This window comes from Nicotiana tabacum, chromosome 8 (assembly GCF_000715075.1).
Source record: "Nicotiana tabacum cultivar K326 chromosome 8, ASM71507v2, whole genome shotgun sequence".
Taxonomy (NCBI): Eukaryota; Viridiplantae; Streptophyta; class Magnoliopsida; order Solanales; family Solanaceae; genus Nicotiana; species Nicotiana tabacum.
In genome coordinates, this window is record NC_134087.1 from 139628509 (window position 1) to 139647117 (window position 18609).

Below are 18609 nucleotides of genomic sequence, written 5' to 3' on the forward strand. Positions count from 1 at the left end.
AGCTTGGCCAAACAGGCTAGAAGCTGCAATATTTTATTATATTCAGCAAATGATGGTAGGATGTCCCTTGCTAGGCTGCCACTAGCTTTCTCTGAATTTGACACTGGACTTGTGCAAAAGTTTGACAACCCCATATATATCACTGGAAAGGGCTAATACCTCAAAAGTTTTTATATATGATGTTCTTGTGCAAAAGTAATTGGTCATACTGATTCTCCAAAGCTGGTCTGCACGAAGATAAACGTGCTAACATGAAATGCCGGTCATCTTTCATACAATAATATAATGGAGGTAATATAATTAAGCTAGCTACCACAACAATTTGTTAAATTATATGGTAAATAGTAATTCTGGAGGAGACACCTTGGCATATTCAATTATAGTGAGTATATCCTTTTACTTTTATTCGTTTTTAGTTTGATGGACGTAGATTTAAAAGAGAACAGGCAAAACAAGCAAAGCGCATCTGGTGTAGTGGTATCATAGTACCCTCCCACGGTACTGACCGGGGTTCGATTCCCCGGATGCGCAAGTGCTTGATGGTTGCTCTTTTAGTTCTGAAAATTTGATGATATATTTACATATAGTTATTACATCTAGCCATTGGATATTCTTTGGCGGGAGCACACCTCTTTACAGAGAAGAGTATCTCACTCAGCTTCTTATTTCTTTCACAAACAAGGTTGCAGCAACGTCTAGTAATGCTTGTTCGCAATGAGTTACATTTAGCTCCCAATAAGTAATTGATTGGGAGCCTCGTCCGTGTCTGTGCAAACTCTATCACACTGCCCTTGTTGTCTTTGTACCATCATATCCAAAATTCAACACCACATTCCTTGTGTCGTGTGTATTCTCAAATTAGAGCCCAGCTTCCATTGGAGAATATATATAGAGTCCGTGAGAGGCGACACAAGGATTTGAAGTTTATGAGTTTTGAATTTGCCACCCGACTCATAACTTATTTTAGTTACTGCGTTCGCGATTAAATATTTATACATATTAAGTGAATTTCGAATACAAAATACAAATACATAGTCTAAGCAAACCTACTAGATTTATCCGAACCTGTATCTACCTCTCTAGCTCTGCCTAGACAAGTATGCGACACCCATGTTCTCCAAGCCATCCAATCCTTAGAACTACTAATTCGCCATTCATGATAAACCCATATCCATCTTTGGTTGCTCTGAAGATGATATGCATACTCTAGTAACATGCTGGACATGTAATTAGAAGCAGCTTCTGGGCCATGATACTTCTTGATTTCGATGATATCGAGATGCATAGCGCATGCCAAGTGAATTCACTCGTTAGTGATACAATTTTCTTAATCCTTTTCGTTTGGTTTCAAGAATTCTACCCTGTTTTTCTTTTCTTTCTTTTTTCTATTGGTTTTTCTTTTATGTTACAATCAAATAATTACAATCTTCTCTTAACGGCAGAGGTGTGCCTTATTCGATTTTTTTTTTTTTTAAAAAAAAAAAACAACTCAGTGTTAGCAGCAACGCTTTCTTTAGTTCATGTTTTCAGCTGGCATGACGGTTATGTTAGTTCCAGGATATATTTAAGCACCCATGATTTCCCGCACTACAGCAAGCCGGTTGAAGTGGTATAAAATGCCAACTGAACAGACGACTGATTCCTACGTTGTCAACTTGTCATAATTACTCCTTATCCTTTAGGCTTTTTCTTAAAGTTTCGACTTGGGACAAAGTTAAAACTACTAAAATCATAGTTAAATGTTTCACTGCAAAGTTTAATTTTAATCTCATATCTGAAAGAACACAAAAGTTCCAACTCTAAATTGATGAATGTCTCTATACATGTCTTCCAAGAATGAACGAGAGGAAGGTTCTTTCGCCGTCCTTAATTAATCAATTTAGAAAACGTCTTCCTCCTCATCTTAATCTATTTCTGATAGTCACTGTCAACAGGAAAATTATATGAGAAAACCCTGTGTATCCTATCACTTGTGATAACAGAAAACTTGTAAACTAGCAATCATCTACAGCTCGTCATGATCATCATCCTCGCTAGCACCTGATTCTCCTCCTGGTGCTCCACCAGACTTCTGATACACCGCAGTGATTATTGGGTTGCACACAGCTTCCACTTCTTTCAGCTTTTCCTCATAATCTTCCTTCTCAGCACTCTGGTTGTCGTCCAACCATTCAAGCGCTTCTTTTGTCGCGGTTTCAATCTTCTCTTTCTCATCAGACTCTAGCTTGTCTGCAAGCTTGTCCTTGTCATTTATTTGGTTCCTCATATTGTACACATATGTCTCCAGGCTGTTTCTGGCATCAATTCTTTCTTTTACTTTCTTATCCTCCTCTGCAAACTCCTCAGCCTCCTTGACCATACGCTCAATCTCTTCTTGACTCAAGCGACCTTTGTCGTTGGTGATTGTGATCTTCTCTGATTTTCCAGAGGCTTTGTCTTCAGCTTTGACGTTTAGAATACCATTTGCATCAACTTCAAATGTAACCTCGATTTGAGGAGTTCCTCTGTTGAAAACATATGAAAAAATTTAGTCAAGCAGGCAATAATATTATTTAAGTCAAGCAGGCAGAGCAGCTCATTGGACATCTCAACTAGGTGCAGTTAGACAAGTACCTTGGAGCTGGAGCTATTCCGGTTAAATCAAACTTCCCCAGCAGTCTGCAGTCCTTTGTGAGACTGCGTTCACCTTCAAAGACCTGAAGGTAAGAATTTTCATGTCAGAATAGTCCAGTCATAAGTCATCTCTCGAGACTTCCACAACACTTTGAGCTCACCAAAAAAATTAGTTCTGAGGAGATACCTGGATTGTCACTGTTGTCTGCTGATCCTGATAAGTGGTGAAGACTTGAGACTTTTTAGTAGGAATAACAGTGTTTCTTGGGATCAGCTTAGTCATCACTCCACCAACAGTTTCAATACCAAGAGTGAGTGGAGCCACATCCAGAAGAAGAATATCTGGTTAAATTCCAGAAGTCATTTGTCAGATATATGTTCTTCTCAAAAAACTCCATCAAAGGGATAAAGAAGAAGAAATACCTTTGGTTTCATCACCTCCCTCGCCACTCAAAATTCCTCCTTGTACGGCTGCACCATAAGCAACTGCTTCATCAGGGTTGACACCCTTGTTGGGCTCCTTGCCATCAAAATAATCCTTCAAAAGCTGTTGAACTTTTGGAATCCTGGTACTTCCACCAACAAGGACAATTTCATCAATCTGGGTTTTCTCCAGACCAGCATCATCCATAGCCTTCTTAACAGGTCCCATTGTCTTTCTGAATAAATCATTGTTTAGCTCCTCAAAACGTGCCCGAGTAAGTGGTTCAGAGAAATCCACACCATCGAAAAGAGATTCAATCTCAACCCTAACTTGGTGTTGACTGCTCAAAGCTCTCTTGGCACGCTCAGCTTCTCTTCTAAGCTTACCCAAGGCCCTGTTGTCCTTGCTGATATCCTTTCCGTGCTTCTTCTTAATCAATTTAATGAAGTACTCCATAATCCTCTGGTCAAAGTCCTCTCCTGCAATCAAGAAGCCATAAATGTGTTAAATGTGAATTGTGAACAAAGCTGATTTACACTGAGAGCTATTGAACTAGTTTACAACTTGAAATTCATCAACTAGCATAAATTTTCTCCAAGCTAGTTCAGATAATGAAAGGGAAAAAAAACAAAGAACTAGTGGAATTTTTAGTATCACATCAATAAATGGGGAAAATATAGAAACCTATCAACAAAAAGTACAGCAATTTATAGAGCTAAGAAAAAGGGTGCTGACCTCCCAGGTGAGTGTCTCCATTTGTGGAAAGAACTTCAAAAACACCATTATCAATGGTGAGGATGCTAACATCAAATGTACCACCACCAAGGTCAAAGACAAGGATGTTCTTTTCACCACCTTTCTTATCTAATCCATAGGCAATTGCTGCTGCAGTTGGTTCATTAATAATTCTGGCCACATTTAGTCCAGCGATTACACCTGCATCCTTAGTGGCTTGCCTCTGGGCATCGTTAAAGTATGCTGCAGGATTTAAAGGAGAGGATGCATAAGAATCTCGACAATCATATCACACAATAATTGGAGCAAGCACAATCCAGAGAAGGAACTTTCAATGTTACCTGGAACAGTGACAACTGCATCCTTGATTTTCTTTCCGAGGTAAGCTTCAGCTGTTTCCTTCATCTTGGTCAGGATCATTGCACTGATCTCCTCAGGACTGAAGATCTTGGTCTCCCCATCTTTAATCTTAACTTGGATATATGGTTTACCATCCTTGTTAACAATCTTGTACGGAACAAGTTTCATGTCCCTTTGTACTTCTTTGTCATCAAACCTATCAGATAGACAGGTTAGAGTCATTGCTATTATATCAAACAGACATTCAGATATAATATTCAACAAAACAGAAAATGCATTACTTTCTTCCAATAAGTCTTTTGACATCGAAGATGGTCCTCTCTGGGTTAACAGCGGCTAAATTCTTTGCTGCCTCACCAATCAGCCTCTCACCATCAGTGAAGGCAACCCATGAAGGGGTGATACGATTACCTTGGTCATTCGCTATAATTTCAACATGTCCATTCTTGTAAACACCAACACATGAGTAAGTTGTTCCAAGATCTATTCCAATAACTGTTCCCAACTTGGTAGCTTCTTCAGTGGCTATAGAAAATGCGAACAAGCACCCTGTAGAGAAACAAAACAACCTTGCTAGTCAATACATTGTAATGAGTTATGACTATGAACATCTATAATTATCACTTTTTTCCAGTTTAAGTGACTAAACTACACCCTTTCCCCAAACAAAAGAATATTCCAACGTTAGGACCAAATATAGCAATTTTTTTCTTAACGTCCTTCAGTGTCCCTTCATATCCAGGTGTCTCTTTCACATTTGTTTTTCAAAAATAGCATTGCTAGTCATTACAATTTTTAACACATACGACAAATTTCTGTAGTGCTCCCCAGAGAGGAAGCTGGAAAGCTGAGAATAATAGAAATATCTCATTTAAAAGAGGTTTAAGAATATATCAGAAGGCATTGGAGGATTATTTTTGCAATCACACTTCTAGTAGTATAACAGAGTGGCTCTTGTATATGCATTTAATCAAACATGATTGCCCACAAAAAGGAAAGGAATAGGAACTGAAAATTGAAACCCACTCAAACTTCATGATTTTTAACAATAAATGTATATAAGATGCCATTTCATTTTTTTTTTGATTAAATAATCAGGATGATCAGAAATCAAATGAATTAGGCATTCAGTCTCTTGCATCCAAGTGATTTCATACCACTACCCTCTGAACTAACAGAGAGGTAGTAGATCTGAAGATTGCAGAATATGATAGCAAAAACTGACTATAGTCTACACATCTAAAAGTAAATGACATTTAATCTATTAACCTAATTGTCGGACAATTGCAACTATCATTGCTAAACACGTCTTGAGCTGCTCAAAACTCATTCAAATTCGAATTTTGTCTATGAGATTTGCATCAACACAGAAAGGTAAAAAACAATTGAAGATAAGATTTGCATGCAAAACAATCGAAAAGCTTACCGAACAAGACGATCCCGAAGACGATCAAGGATGTGCGTCTATTCCACGCACCACCAGCCATTGCTCCACGATCTGAACACGTTCCACTTATCAACTTTCTTTAAACACAGGCTAACAACTCCTCCTTCGCCTCTCTTCTTCGTTCTCTATTCCGTACACAAACGGTTATGGACTCTTCAAATATCAACTAGAGATCCAGCATACATATATAAAGGGTTCGTCTTCCCGCGTGCCAAAAAAAAACATTTTTTGCTGAAGGCGTCATATCTGATGACGTGGACCAATCAGATGCAAGATAGGTGAGAGTGAGAGCCAATGAGCAGCTGCCACTTTGCTTTTAAACGAATTTGGAGCTAAAATGACGAGGAAAAAAGAAGTGTAAATAGACGGAGCATGTCATGGGAGATGACATGGACCAATCAGGAGAGGAGAGATGCCAATCAGCTTCTATTTTCTGTTGGAAAGATCTAAACCGTTGGTTTCACATATGGATTGGTCGGTGACATAGCAAGGGTTTTCAGGTAAACCACGTAAGCGCTTGGCAGTTGGCGCCTAAAGCCTTGCCTAACTAGAGTTTACTAGAAAAACTCATTCTTGTTATAAATATATTATATTATGGATGTTCATTTAGTACTCCATTGTAAATAAGTTTCCTGAAAAAGTTTATCCATATGGGACTCCACCGTAAATATGTTTATCTATTTAAGTACTCTATTGGAAATAAGCTTCGTGAAGAAGCTTATCACTTCGATACCCGGTTATGGATAAACATTACCCCCGGTAGAAGATTATCCATACCGGATATAATAATCTTATCCTTTCAATACCCAGTTATGGATAAACATTACCCCCGGTAGAAGATTATCCATATCGGGTATAATAAGCTTATCCTTTCAGTACACCGTTATGGATAAACATTGCTCTCAGTAGAAGATTATCCATATCTGGTATAGTAGCAGCTTACACAACAACTTCCTTTCTTCTATAAATAGAAGAGATTTCAGTTCATTATGTACATCAGTTTGAATTCGAATAATATAACAGTTTCTCTTTATACTTGTCTTTACTTTACAGTCTTTATTTTATAACACGTTATCAACACGAGACTTTGCCATCTCGAGCAAATATCTTGAAAGTATCTGAGGTAAGAACTTTCTTTTCCTAAATAATGTCAAATCTTTCTAAACTTGAATTTGTAGCCCTAGATATATCGGGCAAAAGCTACATGTCTTGGGTGCTTGATGCTGAAATTTATCTTGATGCGATGGGTCTGGCAGACACCATCAAAGACAAAAATCAGGTATCAAACCAAGACCGTGCCAAAGTAATGATATTCCTACGCCATCACCTTGATGAGGGCCTGAAAATGGAATATCTTACTGTTAAAGATCCAGTCATACTGTGGAATAATTTGAAAGATAGATATGAGCACCTGAAGATGGTCGTTCTTCCACATGCACGACATGATTGGACTCATCTAAGGCTACAAGAGTTTTTAAATCTATCAGTGAGTATAATTCTGCTATGTTCAGAATTATTTCCCAATTGAATTTATGTGGTGATAATATTACTAATCATGATATGTTGGAGAAAACTTTTACCACTTTTCATGCCTCGAATATGCTCATGCAGCAGCAATATCGAGTGATGGGATTTAAAAAGTATTCTGAACTTATCTCACATCTTCTTATAGCCGAGCAACATAATGGGCTATTAATGAAAAATCATGAAAGCCGACCTACTGGTCTTTGTCCATTCCCTGAAGTGAATGAGACGAACTTCCACCAGGCTAAACGTGGAAAAGGTCGTGGCCCCAATCGTGGTCATGGTCGTGGTCGGGAAAGAAACTCTAATCATGGTAATAATAATGCACCAAAGAACACTCCTCACCACTAGCAGTGGAAAATGAAGGAACAAAAGCATGAAGCGGTGCAAGCACCAAATGCAAAAAATACATGCTATAGATGTGGAGAAAAAGGGCACTGGTCACGTACATGTCGTACGCCAAAGCACCTGGTTGAGCTTTATTAAGCCTCCCTAAAAAAGACAGAGAAAAATGCTGAAGCAAATTTTATTTCTGAAAATAATTTAGACTTCATGCATTTGGATGTAACTGATTACCTTGCACTCCCAGAAGGAGAAACAAGTCATGTAATTGGTGGTGAATCTATAGAAATGTAAATATTTTAATTTTTGTTGTTTGTAATAGATAGTATGGTTATGTAATTGTTGTACATAAAGAAAAAATTATGATTTGATAATGATGTTTACTATAATATATCTTATTTATGTCATTTTGAAGAATATGGATAATATTATTAGATCAACTTAAACTCTAGCAGAGTTTGCAAGAAATATACAACCACTAGTAGTAGTTATATTTCATATATCTCATTGTAATTAACCACCAGAAGTGGTATATGTCTATGATCACTAGAAGTGATAATTTAGGCTTTCTATGGTTACAATTGAAGATAAGCTACATAAATATTCTCTATATTAAATGCACGCCTCGATTTGCTCCTGAAGTAGTAAATATTTTAAAAGAGATTGAGGCATCACAATTTGATGTGATTAATGCGCATTCAGATAATTATGTTCGATTTCCTGAAGGAAGAGAACTTTTAATAATATTAATCCATTCCCTGAAGTGAATGTGACAATATTAATAAATCGGGTAAATATGAATGCACTCTTGATGTGAATATATCACAATTCACCTTCAGAAGAGGTAATATAATTGAGAGAATATATACTCAATATTTCGTATTTTAAATTTGCTCCTAAAGAAGTAACACAATTGAAATTGCCTCCTGAAGTAGGAAAATATTATGAAGAAGAGTTTTCTTGTGCTTAAACAATTGTTTTACATTGTTTATTTGATTGTGATTTTCTCTCATGATACCAGAAGTGTATGAGAAATATTTGATAGTACAAAATGTATCAACAACTCCTGAAGAGCTAACTGTTTGCCTAAAGGATACATGACACCAGTAGTGCCCGATAAATATTAGATTGTGGATAATAAATGAAGGCTCTCGAAGAGCTTATATACAAATATGTCATTCATATTATATGATTATGGTCAAAACATATGTTGTAGTAAACCTGAAGTTTACTAATACAAATGACTATCATATTGAGACTACAAATGATTGGAAGATTGATAATCTTCATGTTTCCACAATCATAGGGGGTAAAATAATATGTATGTGAGAAGTTACCCGTCTTATTCTTTAATTTGTACTATATCATGTATCACAGTAAATCAGAAGTTTACTAAAGCAAAAGTTTATGCCATAGTAAACCAGAAGTTTACTAAGAGATAGCACATGGCATGATAAACTCGAAGTTTTCATTTGCCATTTTTAAATGAGCTATTTGAGAATTCAGATAAGCATATACTAAAGAACTAGAAGATTCTTCAGGAATTATCATGTGTTGCTTGCTCTCATAATGAATTGATTATACCAGCTAAAGTTGGGACTAAGACCCCTGATTCTGAAATATATAAAAGGTGAATATGGGCTCGTTCACCTATCATGTGAACCACTTATAGGTGCATATATGAGATGGTTACATGTGTAATTATTGTCAACCTGCAGTTTGGCATTTGGAATTGCTTTTCTCGATTAAGAGCATAATTTTCAGATTATGAAATCAAGGCAGTTCATCTTGATAGTGCTGGTTTATATCCAAACTGGTTTAGCATTGAATACCTCCTATTAATGGCTAAACCATTGCTTATGAGAACAAAGCTTCATGTGTTGGTCTAAGATTTTCTAAATTGCATATAGCAGCACTTGTGTGCATCAGATCAATAATATATGATAAGTCCTCCCTTCACAATTGGTTTAGGATTGGAAACCAAATATTTTTACATCTTTTGTTGTGTGGTATATGATTAATTTCTCTACCATAATACACAAAGATATGTGTCCCAAAGATGATTGGGGATATATGTTAGTTTTTCTAACATTTGGGGATGGAATAAACAGTTGAAAAATATGCTATATGAATCGAATTATCATTAATATGATCCTCACTTAGAAGATAATTCAAGTCGAATGCCAGAAGCATTTGCTGATCCAAAATTAAATATCATATTTCAGCTACAAATGCTCCTATTAAAATTAAAGTCCCTGAAGGATAGAGTTTACTGTACGCATGAAGCGTGGTAGACCAATCGGTTTCAAAGGTAACAATCCTTGAAAAATAGTAGGAGCTAATGATCAAAATGATCATAATGAGGAGGAAATAAGCTCTAGAAGAGCCCACGACATAACATTTCATGAAACTCCCGAAAAAGTTCAGGTACCTGAAAATAAAGAAAGTGATGAGATCTCCACAAGTTATGTCGCTTCGGAACTGACACAAAATAATCGTCGACGATATATTTGATACAATATAGTGCACAATATTATAAAAGATTGTGAGGATCGGACCAGCAGTCCAGACACTTGAAGATGTCATACCATTTAGATACAAGTCTTAACCTATATGACTTATTTGGCTAAATATATATGAAGATCCTTGAAGGATTGAAAATGCCTGAAGCATATAATTCAAAGTCTTGAGAAATGTACTCGATCAAATTATAAAGATCTTTGTACGGTTTAAAGCAATCTGTGCGTGTGTGGTATAATCGCCTCAGTAAATATTTGCTGAAAGAAAGTTACATAAATTATGTTATTTGTCCATGTATTTTTATAAAAAAAATGTCATCAAAATTTGTTACACTTGCTGTTTATGTTGGTGACATAAATCTTATTGGAACTCCGGAAGAGCTCCAAGAGGGTCTTAAAAATACTTTTACATGGACAAAGTGTACCCATTAATTACACCAATGAATATTCAATCACTTGAAGTGAATAAGGATCCGTTCCAACCTCTAGAAGAGGATGAGGAGCTCCTTAGTCCTGAAATACTCTATCTCGGTATAGATGGTGCACTTATTTATCTTGCTAATGCTAACAAAAGTGGTGCAGATCGTATTGGTAATGCAGATGCAGGTTATTTATCCGATACCCATAAAGCTCGATTTCAAACCGGCAAGCAGGGAGTGCATATGATTGAGATCAGTGATTCATTCGAGAAACATGTGGGTTGGAATGTGATAAAAGACCCACAATATTATACGGAGACAATGTTTCATGCATAGCACTATTAAAGGGAGGATTTATAAAAGGAGATAGAACGAAGAACATTTCACCAGAATTATTTTACATACATGATCTTCTGGAAAATTGTGACATTGATGTGCATCAAATTAGTTCAAGTGACAATTCAACAGATTGTCTTTACCAACATCAATTTTTGAGAATATGGTATACAAGATTGGAATGCGGAGACTCAAATATTTGAAATAAGGTTTTCTTCAGGGGGAGTAAAATGCGCGTTGTACTCTTTTTCCCTTACTAAGGTTTTTCCCACAGGGTTTTCCTTATAAGGTTTTTAATGAGGCAGTCAGCAATGCGTATTACTAAATATGTGTACTCTTTTTCCTTCACTAGGATTTTTCCCACGTGATTTTTCCTAGTAAGGTTTTAATGAGGCACATTATCTTTTAATGAACAACCAAGGGAGAGTGTTATAAATATATTATATTATGGATGTTCATTTAGTACTCCGTTGTAAATAAGCTTCCTGAAGAAGCTTATCCATATGGGACTCCACCGTAAATATGTTTATCTATTTAAGTACTCGATTGGAAATAAGCTTCCTCAAGAAGCTTATCACTTCGATACCCGGTTATGGATAAACATTACCCCCGGTAGAAGATTATCCATATCGGGTATAATAAGCTTATCCTTTCAGTACCCAGTTATGGATAAACATTACCTCCGGTAGAAGATTATCCATATCAGGTATAATAAGCTTATCCTTTCAGTACCCAGTTATGGATAAACATTACCCCCGGTAGAAGATTATCCATATCAAGTATAATAAGCTTATCCTTTCAGTACTCCGTTATGGATAAACATTGCTCTCAGTAGAAGATTATCCATATCTAGTATAGTAGCAGCTTACACATCAACTTCCTTTCTTCTATAAATAGAAGAGATTTCAGTTCATTATGTACATTAGTTTGAATTCGAATAATATAACAGTTTCTCTCTATACTTGTCTTTACTTTACGGTTTTTATTTTATAACAATTCTTTCTTTTGCCAGTTTTTTTTTTTTAAAAAAAATACTCAAAAATTTCTATTTCTAAGATCAAACGCCCTTGTGTATAATATGTTTCATTTATCTTGGAAAGAGGTCCAAATTTATTCCTAAATTATCAAACTTTCGCTTAATCTCTATTTATATCTGTCTATCTCTCGGATATGTCCTTAGCAAAATATCGTTCACTTTTTTTACCTTTTAAAAGTAATATTTACATTAGACAAAATTGTAATTTAATTATTTTGCTAATTTTGGGATTGTAAATCAGCTAAAATTTTGATTATTAAATCTTTTCTTATTTCAATTGCCCTAATATTTATAAATTTAAAAGCAAATATATTTCTACTTATAAATATGGTAATATATATTTCGTATGCAAAATCGGATATGCATAGTCTAGGCATGCAGTTTTAAATGCTTATTAAGATATTCAATTCAATCTCACGGTGTGAGATAATACTGAGTATGTTATTGTTATATGATATTAAATTCAAAGTTTGTTATTAAACTAACAACTTGTTTGGATGGTTGCAGGGGCGGCCTAACATTATTGGTGGGCTAAAGCAAAATTTCGATGAGGGGCCCTAATTTGTTACAAAATAAATTTGTATATTTTTGTTTGAAATCTATTTTTTTAACCTTTTTAAATGATAATATAGCTAATCCGATCCATTTAGATTCTCCTAATACATTATTGATCCTAATGCAAAATTGCTATAGGAATACTGTTTTATGAGGAATATAGGATTGGAGTATTATCTTCTACTTGTAATATTTCCTTTAACGTCGGCTCTCACCCTCCAAGAACTACCCACCTTGCTCTTGGGGTAACTCGAACTCACAACCTCTTGGTTGGAAGTGGAGGGTGCTCACCACTAAAGCAACCCACTCTTGTCAAAAATAAAAGATATCTTTATACCCTTTAAATAAAAAATTAAATTTTACCCACTAAATAAAAAAATCAAAAATATATTTATACCCTTTAAATTATTAAAATCTCAACTATCAAGGCTAGTCACAAATTAAAATTTTCTTTTCCTTTATGTATTAAGTTATTTACTTTTTAACATTAAGATACTCAAATTTTATATAAAAAAATTAAAATTACTACCAAGGGAAAGTGGGGCCCCCAAATTTTGGGGACCCTAAGCCATTGTTTGTGCTGCCTTACCCTTGAGCCGCCTATGGATGGTTGTTACCCATTGTATCGTATCGTATTGTTACTTTAAATACAATATTTGTTTTGATTGTTACTTAAATTTTATTGTATCGTATCGTTAAATCCGTCGTTACATAACGACGAAATGTGCAATTTTATATAACGATCGATTTGGTGTGGTCGTGTCGGTACCTTATATTTTTCTCTCAATCTCACCCTTTATTATTATTAAATTATTTTATTTTATCATTTACCCTACCTTTTTATATAGTAATTTTACCTTGTATCATATTTTTTCTTTATAATATTTGCAAGTTTAAAACTTCATATTGCTGGTGCGTGATATCATGAAACGATGACAAACGACACAATCTATCCAAACATTATATTTATCAAACGATACAGTACAATACAATACAATACAGTACAATACGATACATTATGAACGATGCGTAACAACCATCCAAACAAGCTGTAATTAGCTTTCCATACGATAGTTAACAAAAGTATCTATTTGTTTGATTTTGGACGTCTTTAATCAGTAGCAATACACTTTTCCTCGAGAATTTAAGTCTTTCCCTAATATTTATGAGTTTTAAATTAATTAAATATTATGCATTACATACTTTCTTATTTGAACTATATGTAAAATCATTATATTAAATATATTGTGCAACCTATTTTCTTAATTCAATTTTGTAATAAAACTGTTTTGTAAAAGATAAACAATACTAAAATTGAAAAATATCCACTGATAATAAGTAAAAGATAGCTATTACTCATTGTAGATTTGAATTCTTCTATCTCCTAAGATTTTAACCAATTAATATATTATATTAGTAAAGATAAAAAAAAAAAATAGGGAGATTAAGTATTTATATTACTTTCCTAATATTTTGGACTCTAAAAATAATTAATTTTTTACATATTGAAATCTTTCCTTATTTAATAGGTAGGAAAACCTAATATTTAGTACTTTAAATTAATTATGTTTTTACCTTGTACAACTACAAGGTAAAAATATCATTAAGTAGTATATAAAACCTAACCTACGACTTTTTTGACTTTCTTTTACCATTTTATTACTCGCTTTTATTACATACTTTTAACTATAAAGGGATAATACATAATTACCCTATTGAGGTTGTAGCATATTACCTAATGCACCATATAATTTTGTGGGAGGCCTATGACTTTTATTTTTATTTTTAGTGAAATTATTACTTCATTTTGAGCTTATGTGACACTTGTTGTGTGATGTACTTGGTGCCTATGCATGAAAAGCACCAGAATGGCATTTTTTTCTTTTTGTCCTTTTCTTTTCATTTTCTTTCTCTCTTGTTTTCTTTTCCCTATTAATTTATACCATTTAACCATCTTCATACATCTCTCTGCAAATTCCACCAAATTCCTTTCCTTTTCTTTGCCTTTTCAATTTTGTCTTGTTTGCTCTGTACCTTTTGCTTCAAGAATTATTTGAATTTTTTTTGGTCACACGAATTTATCGACGAGATTGGAGTCACCAAATCAATTGTTGTCTTTGGAGTATATATAGATTTTCTGGGCCTTCAACTTCTTGGTAAATTTCATGGCCTCTTTCTGGATTTCCTTTGCCAATTGCTTGGAGATTTAGAATGAAAGCTTATACGTAAAGATTAAATAAATACGAATATATATAAAGAAGAAAAGAAGAAAAAAGAACTATTATTTTCGTTTTCACATGCTTAAGGGTTTTGAGGATACTGGGCTTTAGATAAGAGGTGATTGAAAAATAACGGAACAGTAGCGTTAATGGTGGTAATTTTTTTTTCACGACCATAATTTCTCTCCACAGAATGTTGTGACGGCACCTAGTCTCTAAGACTAGGTAAGCCTAACAAACATGCCGAAGTGACTGAAACAATAATTAAAAATCTCAAAAACCCAACAACATATATAAAGAAAAATCTTCACAGCTCAATGTATATACAATAGCCCAAAGCCCGACATAATACAAGTCACAAGCTCTATGACAATATCCAAACTATTCCTATACAACTGTATCTAGTAAAGGAGGGAAAAAATATAAAAATGGATAGAAGGGGATTCCGAGGCTTGCGGACGCCGGCAAGTGTACCTTGAAGTCTCCAATTGCGAACTCAGATCACTAGTACCAGGACTGATTGGAGGTACCTGGATCTGCACAAAAAGATATACAAAAGTGTAGTATGAGTACACCACAACGGTACCTAGTAAGTGCCAAGTTTAACCTCGATTGAGTAGTGACGAGGTCAGGTCAGGGACATACTGTACAAGAGTATGATAGTGTAGCAATGATAATAATGAAATTTAAACAACAGATAGCATGTAAAGGCTAGCTACACGGAGCTAAAGCAAATAGAGCAATATGGAGAAAAATAACAAATAATATGCAAAGAAAACAAACAACCAAAGTCAAATACAACAAATAGAGAAAAGATCAACAAGGGCCACTATCGAGGTACCGCCTCGTAGTTCCAAATCACAAGAATAACTCACAATATTTCCTTATATCATCGCGGGAGCCTTTGCATTTAATTTTAAAAAATTATTTTCCCGAAATAGCATTCCGCGTTTTAGCCCATCTTATCATTAGGGCTGCTTATCGGGCGGATTGGACGGTTGTTTACTCTTAATGGTTTGGCTTATCAGTTATCGACTTTTAAATGTATTAATCCGCTGGTCACTGATAAGATATCGGACGGATTGGTATCGGTTTAGCTCTTATCAGGCGGTTTATTGGCCTAATTCAATCAAAATAAAATAAAATTTAGTCTCTGTATGTTTAAATAGGTGGTTGACTCTCTAGAATCTTATTTATGTTTATGCACATTGGCCTTAGTCCATGTGAAAGATTTCCAATTGGCCGTTGTTAAAATAAATGTTCGTCATGCTTAGAATTTAGGATGCCTTAAAACCCAGGCAAAGTTGATGAAGCAGTGGTATAACTGGTGTTGTTATCTTGTTTCAGACAGCAAATTCTGTCTTTTATCACAGTTAGATGACTCCTTTTATTTGGCTTTCTTTTATTCTAATTCACTTTGATAGAGTACTAGAGGAAGAAGGGTTTTTTGATTATTTAATATATATATGGATAAAATAAATTTTATATGTTATATATATACTTAACGGGTTAACGGATTATCCGTTAAGAAAATTGAATAATTCGCCCCCAAACCGATAAGCCGTTAATAAAAAAATTTCAATCCTTTTTCCGTCCGGTAAACCGTTAACCTGATACCAATAAGCCATTAAGCTTCAGTTTCGGTTCGATTTTGAACACCCCTACTTATCATACCACATGGCTTCTAGTAGTTATCCTACTAGCCACACGTATCAAGCCCACCTTATCTCATCGTATGTGTTTCAATCCCCAAATCTTATACTATCGCATGCGTATCAATATCACAACATATCACACATCGCACCTCAGTGCCCAATATCACTATTGATACCCAGTTTTGCCCTCACATTTTATAAATATCATGTATACTCAAAACAAAATTTTTGCATTATTACCCAATTTATAGGGGTCATATAAGTATTTTCTATAATTTTTCATAACTTTTAAAGCTTTAAAATTAATTTTTCTTGCATTTAAATTATTTGAATGTGGTTTAATTACCCCTTCAAATTATTTTGTGATGACTTAATCATCCAAATTTATTATTTGCATTCATATATATTTTTCATAATATTTTACTTTATTTCATATCATTATGTTTGTATTTTTAAGCTATTTACATAATTTTGCAATAATAGCCTATATTCTATGCATAATTATATTTTATTACATTATTTGTGCTAAAATAGTATTTTTATAGTTTTATAATGCCAAGATAGTATTCTAAATCTTTTTACTACATAAGTTACGTTTTTATTATCTATTAATTTCTTTTATAAATTATTTTAAAATAATTTCGCATATTTAATTTATAGCCCCATCATAGGACTAATTTCGTACCAAATTTGGCCCAAATCATTTGCCCAACACACCAGCCCAAACCAAACAACCCTCTATAAATAATTCGGTCGCGACTCGTTTAAATGACCTGCCCCGCTTCTCTTTGATCCTGGTCGTTGATGTCAAATGATCAACTGTCACGACCCAGATTTTTCATCCTCGGAAGTCATGATGACGCCTACTAATGTGAGCTAGGCAAGCCGACTATTGAACAAATTACCTTTTTACCCATTTTAATCATTTACAAGAAATTATGAGCAATAACTTAAAGACAGTGGAATTTATATCAAGCGGAAGAAAAATAATAAAATTACTGAGTATAACCAATACAACTGTTTAAACAAGACTAAATAAGGTTGAAAGAAATAAATACAACACTGCCTCTCGAAATACATGAAAGAAACAGGAATAGTAGATAGAAGGGGACGTCAAGGCCTGCGGACACCTGCAAGACTACCTCGGATCGCTTGATGAACCAGAAACAACAATCTCACTACGGTCCGAAGTCTACAACACTGGGGTCTACACAAAAAGTATAGAGTGTAGTATCAACACAACTGACCCCATGTGCTGGTAAGTGCCTAGCCTAACCTCGGCAAAGTAGTGACGAGGCTAGGACCAGACTACCAAATAAACCTGTGCAGTTTAATTATATACAGCGGAAAAGAAGAACAATAATATACAGTCAATTATGGGAGGGGGAACATGTTGCAGGGAAACATCGAATAATAACAGAAGAATAACAAATAAATATGAGGATCACCATAGTTCAATTGAAAATAGAAAGGGGAAATCATGCTGCGGGGTACAACAAGTATCAACAGGAAACCAGCAAGTAAATGTAGAGAAACCGTAACTCAGTTATCAATAAAAATCAGGAAATCAAAGACAGGTGCACGGCATCACCCTTCGTGCTTTAACACTCTCTCACCAAAACAATACACGGCATCACCCTTCGTGCTTTAACACTCTCTCACCAAACAATACACGACATCACCCTTTGTGCTTTACACTCTTCCTCACCCAAGCAACAAATCACAAGGCAAATAGGGTAAGAGAATCTATAACATCAAAATAAAATCAAGTAACAACAGAAAATCAGTAAGTAAACGTAAAGGACAACATAACTCAATTATCAGCAAGAATCAGGAAAATCAAGGACAAGTGCACGGCATCACCCTTCGTGCTTTTACTCTCGTCCTCACCATAAGAATCAACATAAACTACACAACATCACCCTTCATGCTTTTACTCTCATCCTCACCATAAAATCAATATAATAGGCACGGAATGGTACATCGTGCGGCGCGACATCACCCTTCGTGCTTTACACTTTTTCCTCACAAATCATACACGGCATCACCCTTCGTGCTTTAACACTCTTCCTCACCCAAACAACAATCACAAGAAATAAGGGTAAGGAAATAAATGAAATCACAATAAAATCCCGGCAAGGGAACACTAGTACAACAATCAAATCCCGGCAAGGGAAACAATATTAAAACAATAACATCCCGGCAAGGGAGACATATCATGATTCTCTCTCTCCTTTCTTCTTTCACATTTACTTCACAACTCAATTCAGAACTTGAGCCAACGCTCTATAATGTTCAACAATTCTATTCTTAACTTGAGCCAATGCTCTACAATGTTCAACAATTCAATTCTCAACTTGAGCCAATGCTCTACAATGTTCAACAATTAAATTCTCAACTTGACCCAATGCTCTACCATGTTCAA

General features: G+C 34.9%; 1 protein-coding gene and 1 non-coding gene across 2 annotated transcripts; one reads left to right on the top strand and one right to left on the bottom strand.

The window, feature by feature from the left end:
* The first annotated feature begins 460 nt into the window (after positions 1-460).
* Positions 461-531, top strand: TRNAG-CCC (transfer RNA glycine (anticodon CCC)). The gene has a single exon. It is a non-coding gene; the product is annotated as a tRNA-Gly (tRNA).
* Positions 532-1742: 1211 nt separating this feature from the next.
* Positions 1743-5696, bottom strand: LOC107818867 (luminal-binding protein 4). The gene is given in 8 exon segments (NM_001326034.1): positions 1743-2504; positions 2614-2696; positions 2801-2955; positions 3037-3516; positions 3773-4015; positions 4114-4328; positions 4414-4681; positions 5559-5696. Coding segments are annotated over 8 exon segments (2004 nt in total). The 5' UTR covers positions 5620-5696; the 3' UTR covers positions 1743-2005.
* Positions 5697-18609: the final 12913 nt, after the last annotated feature.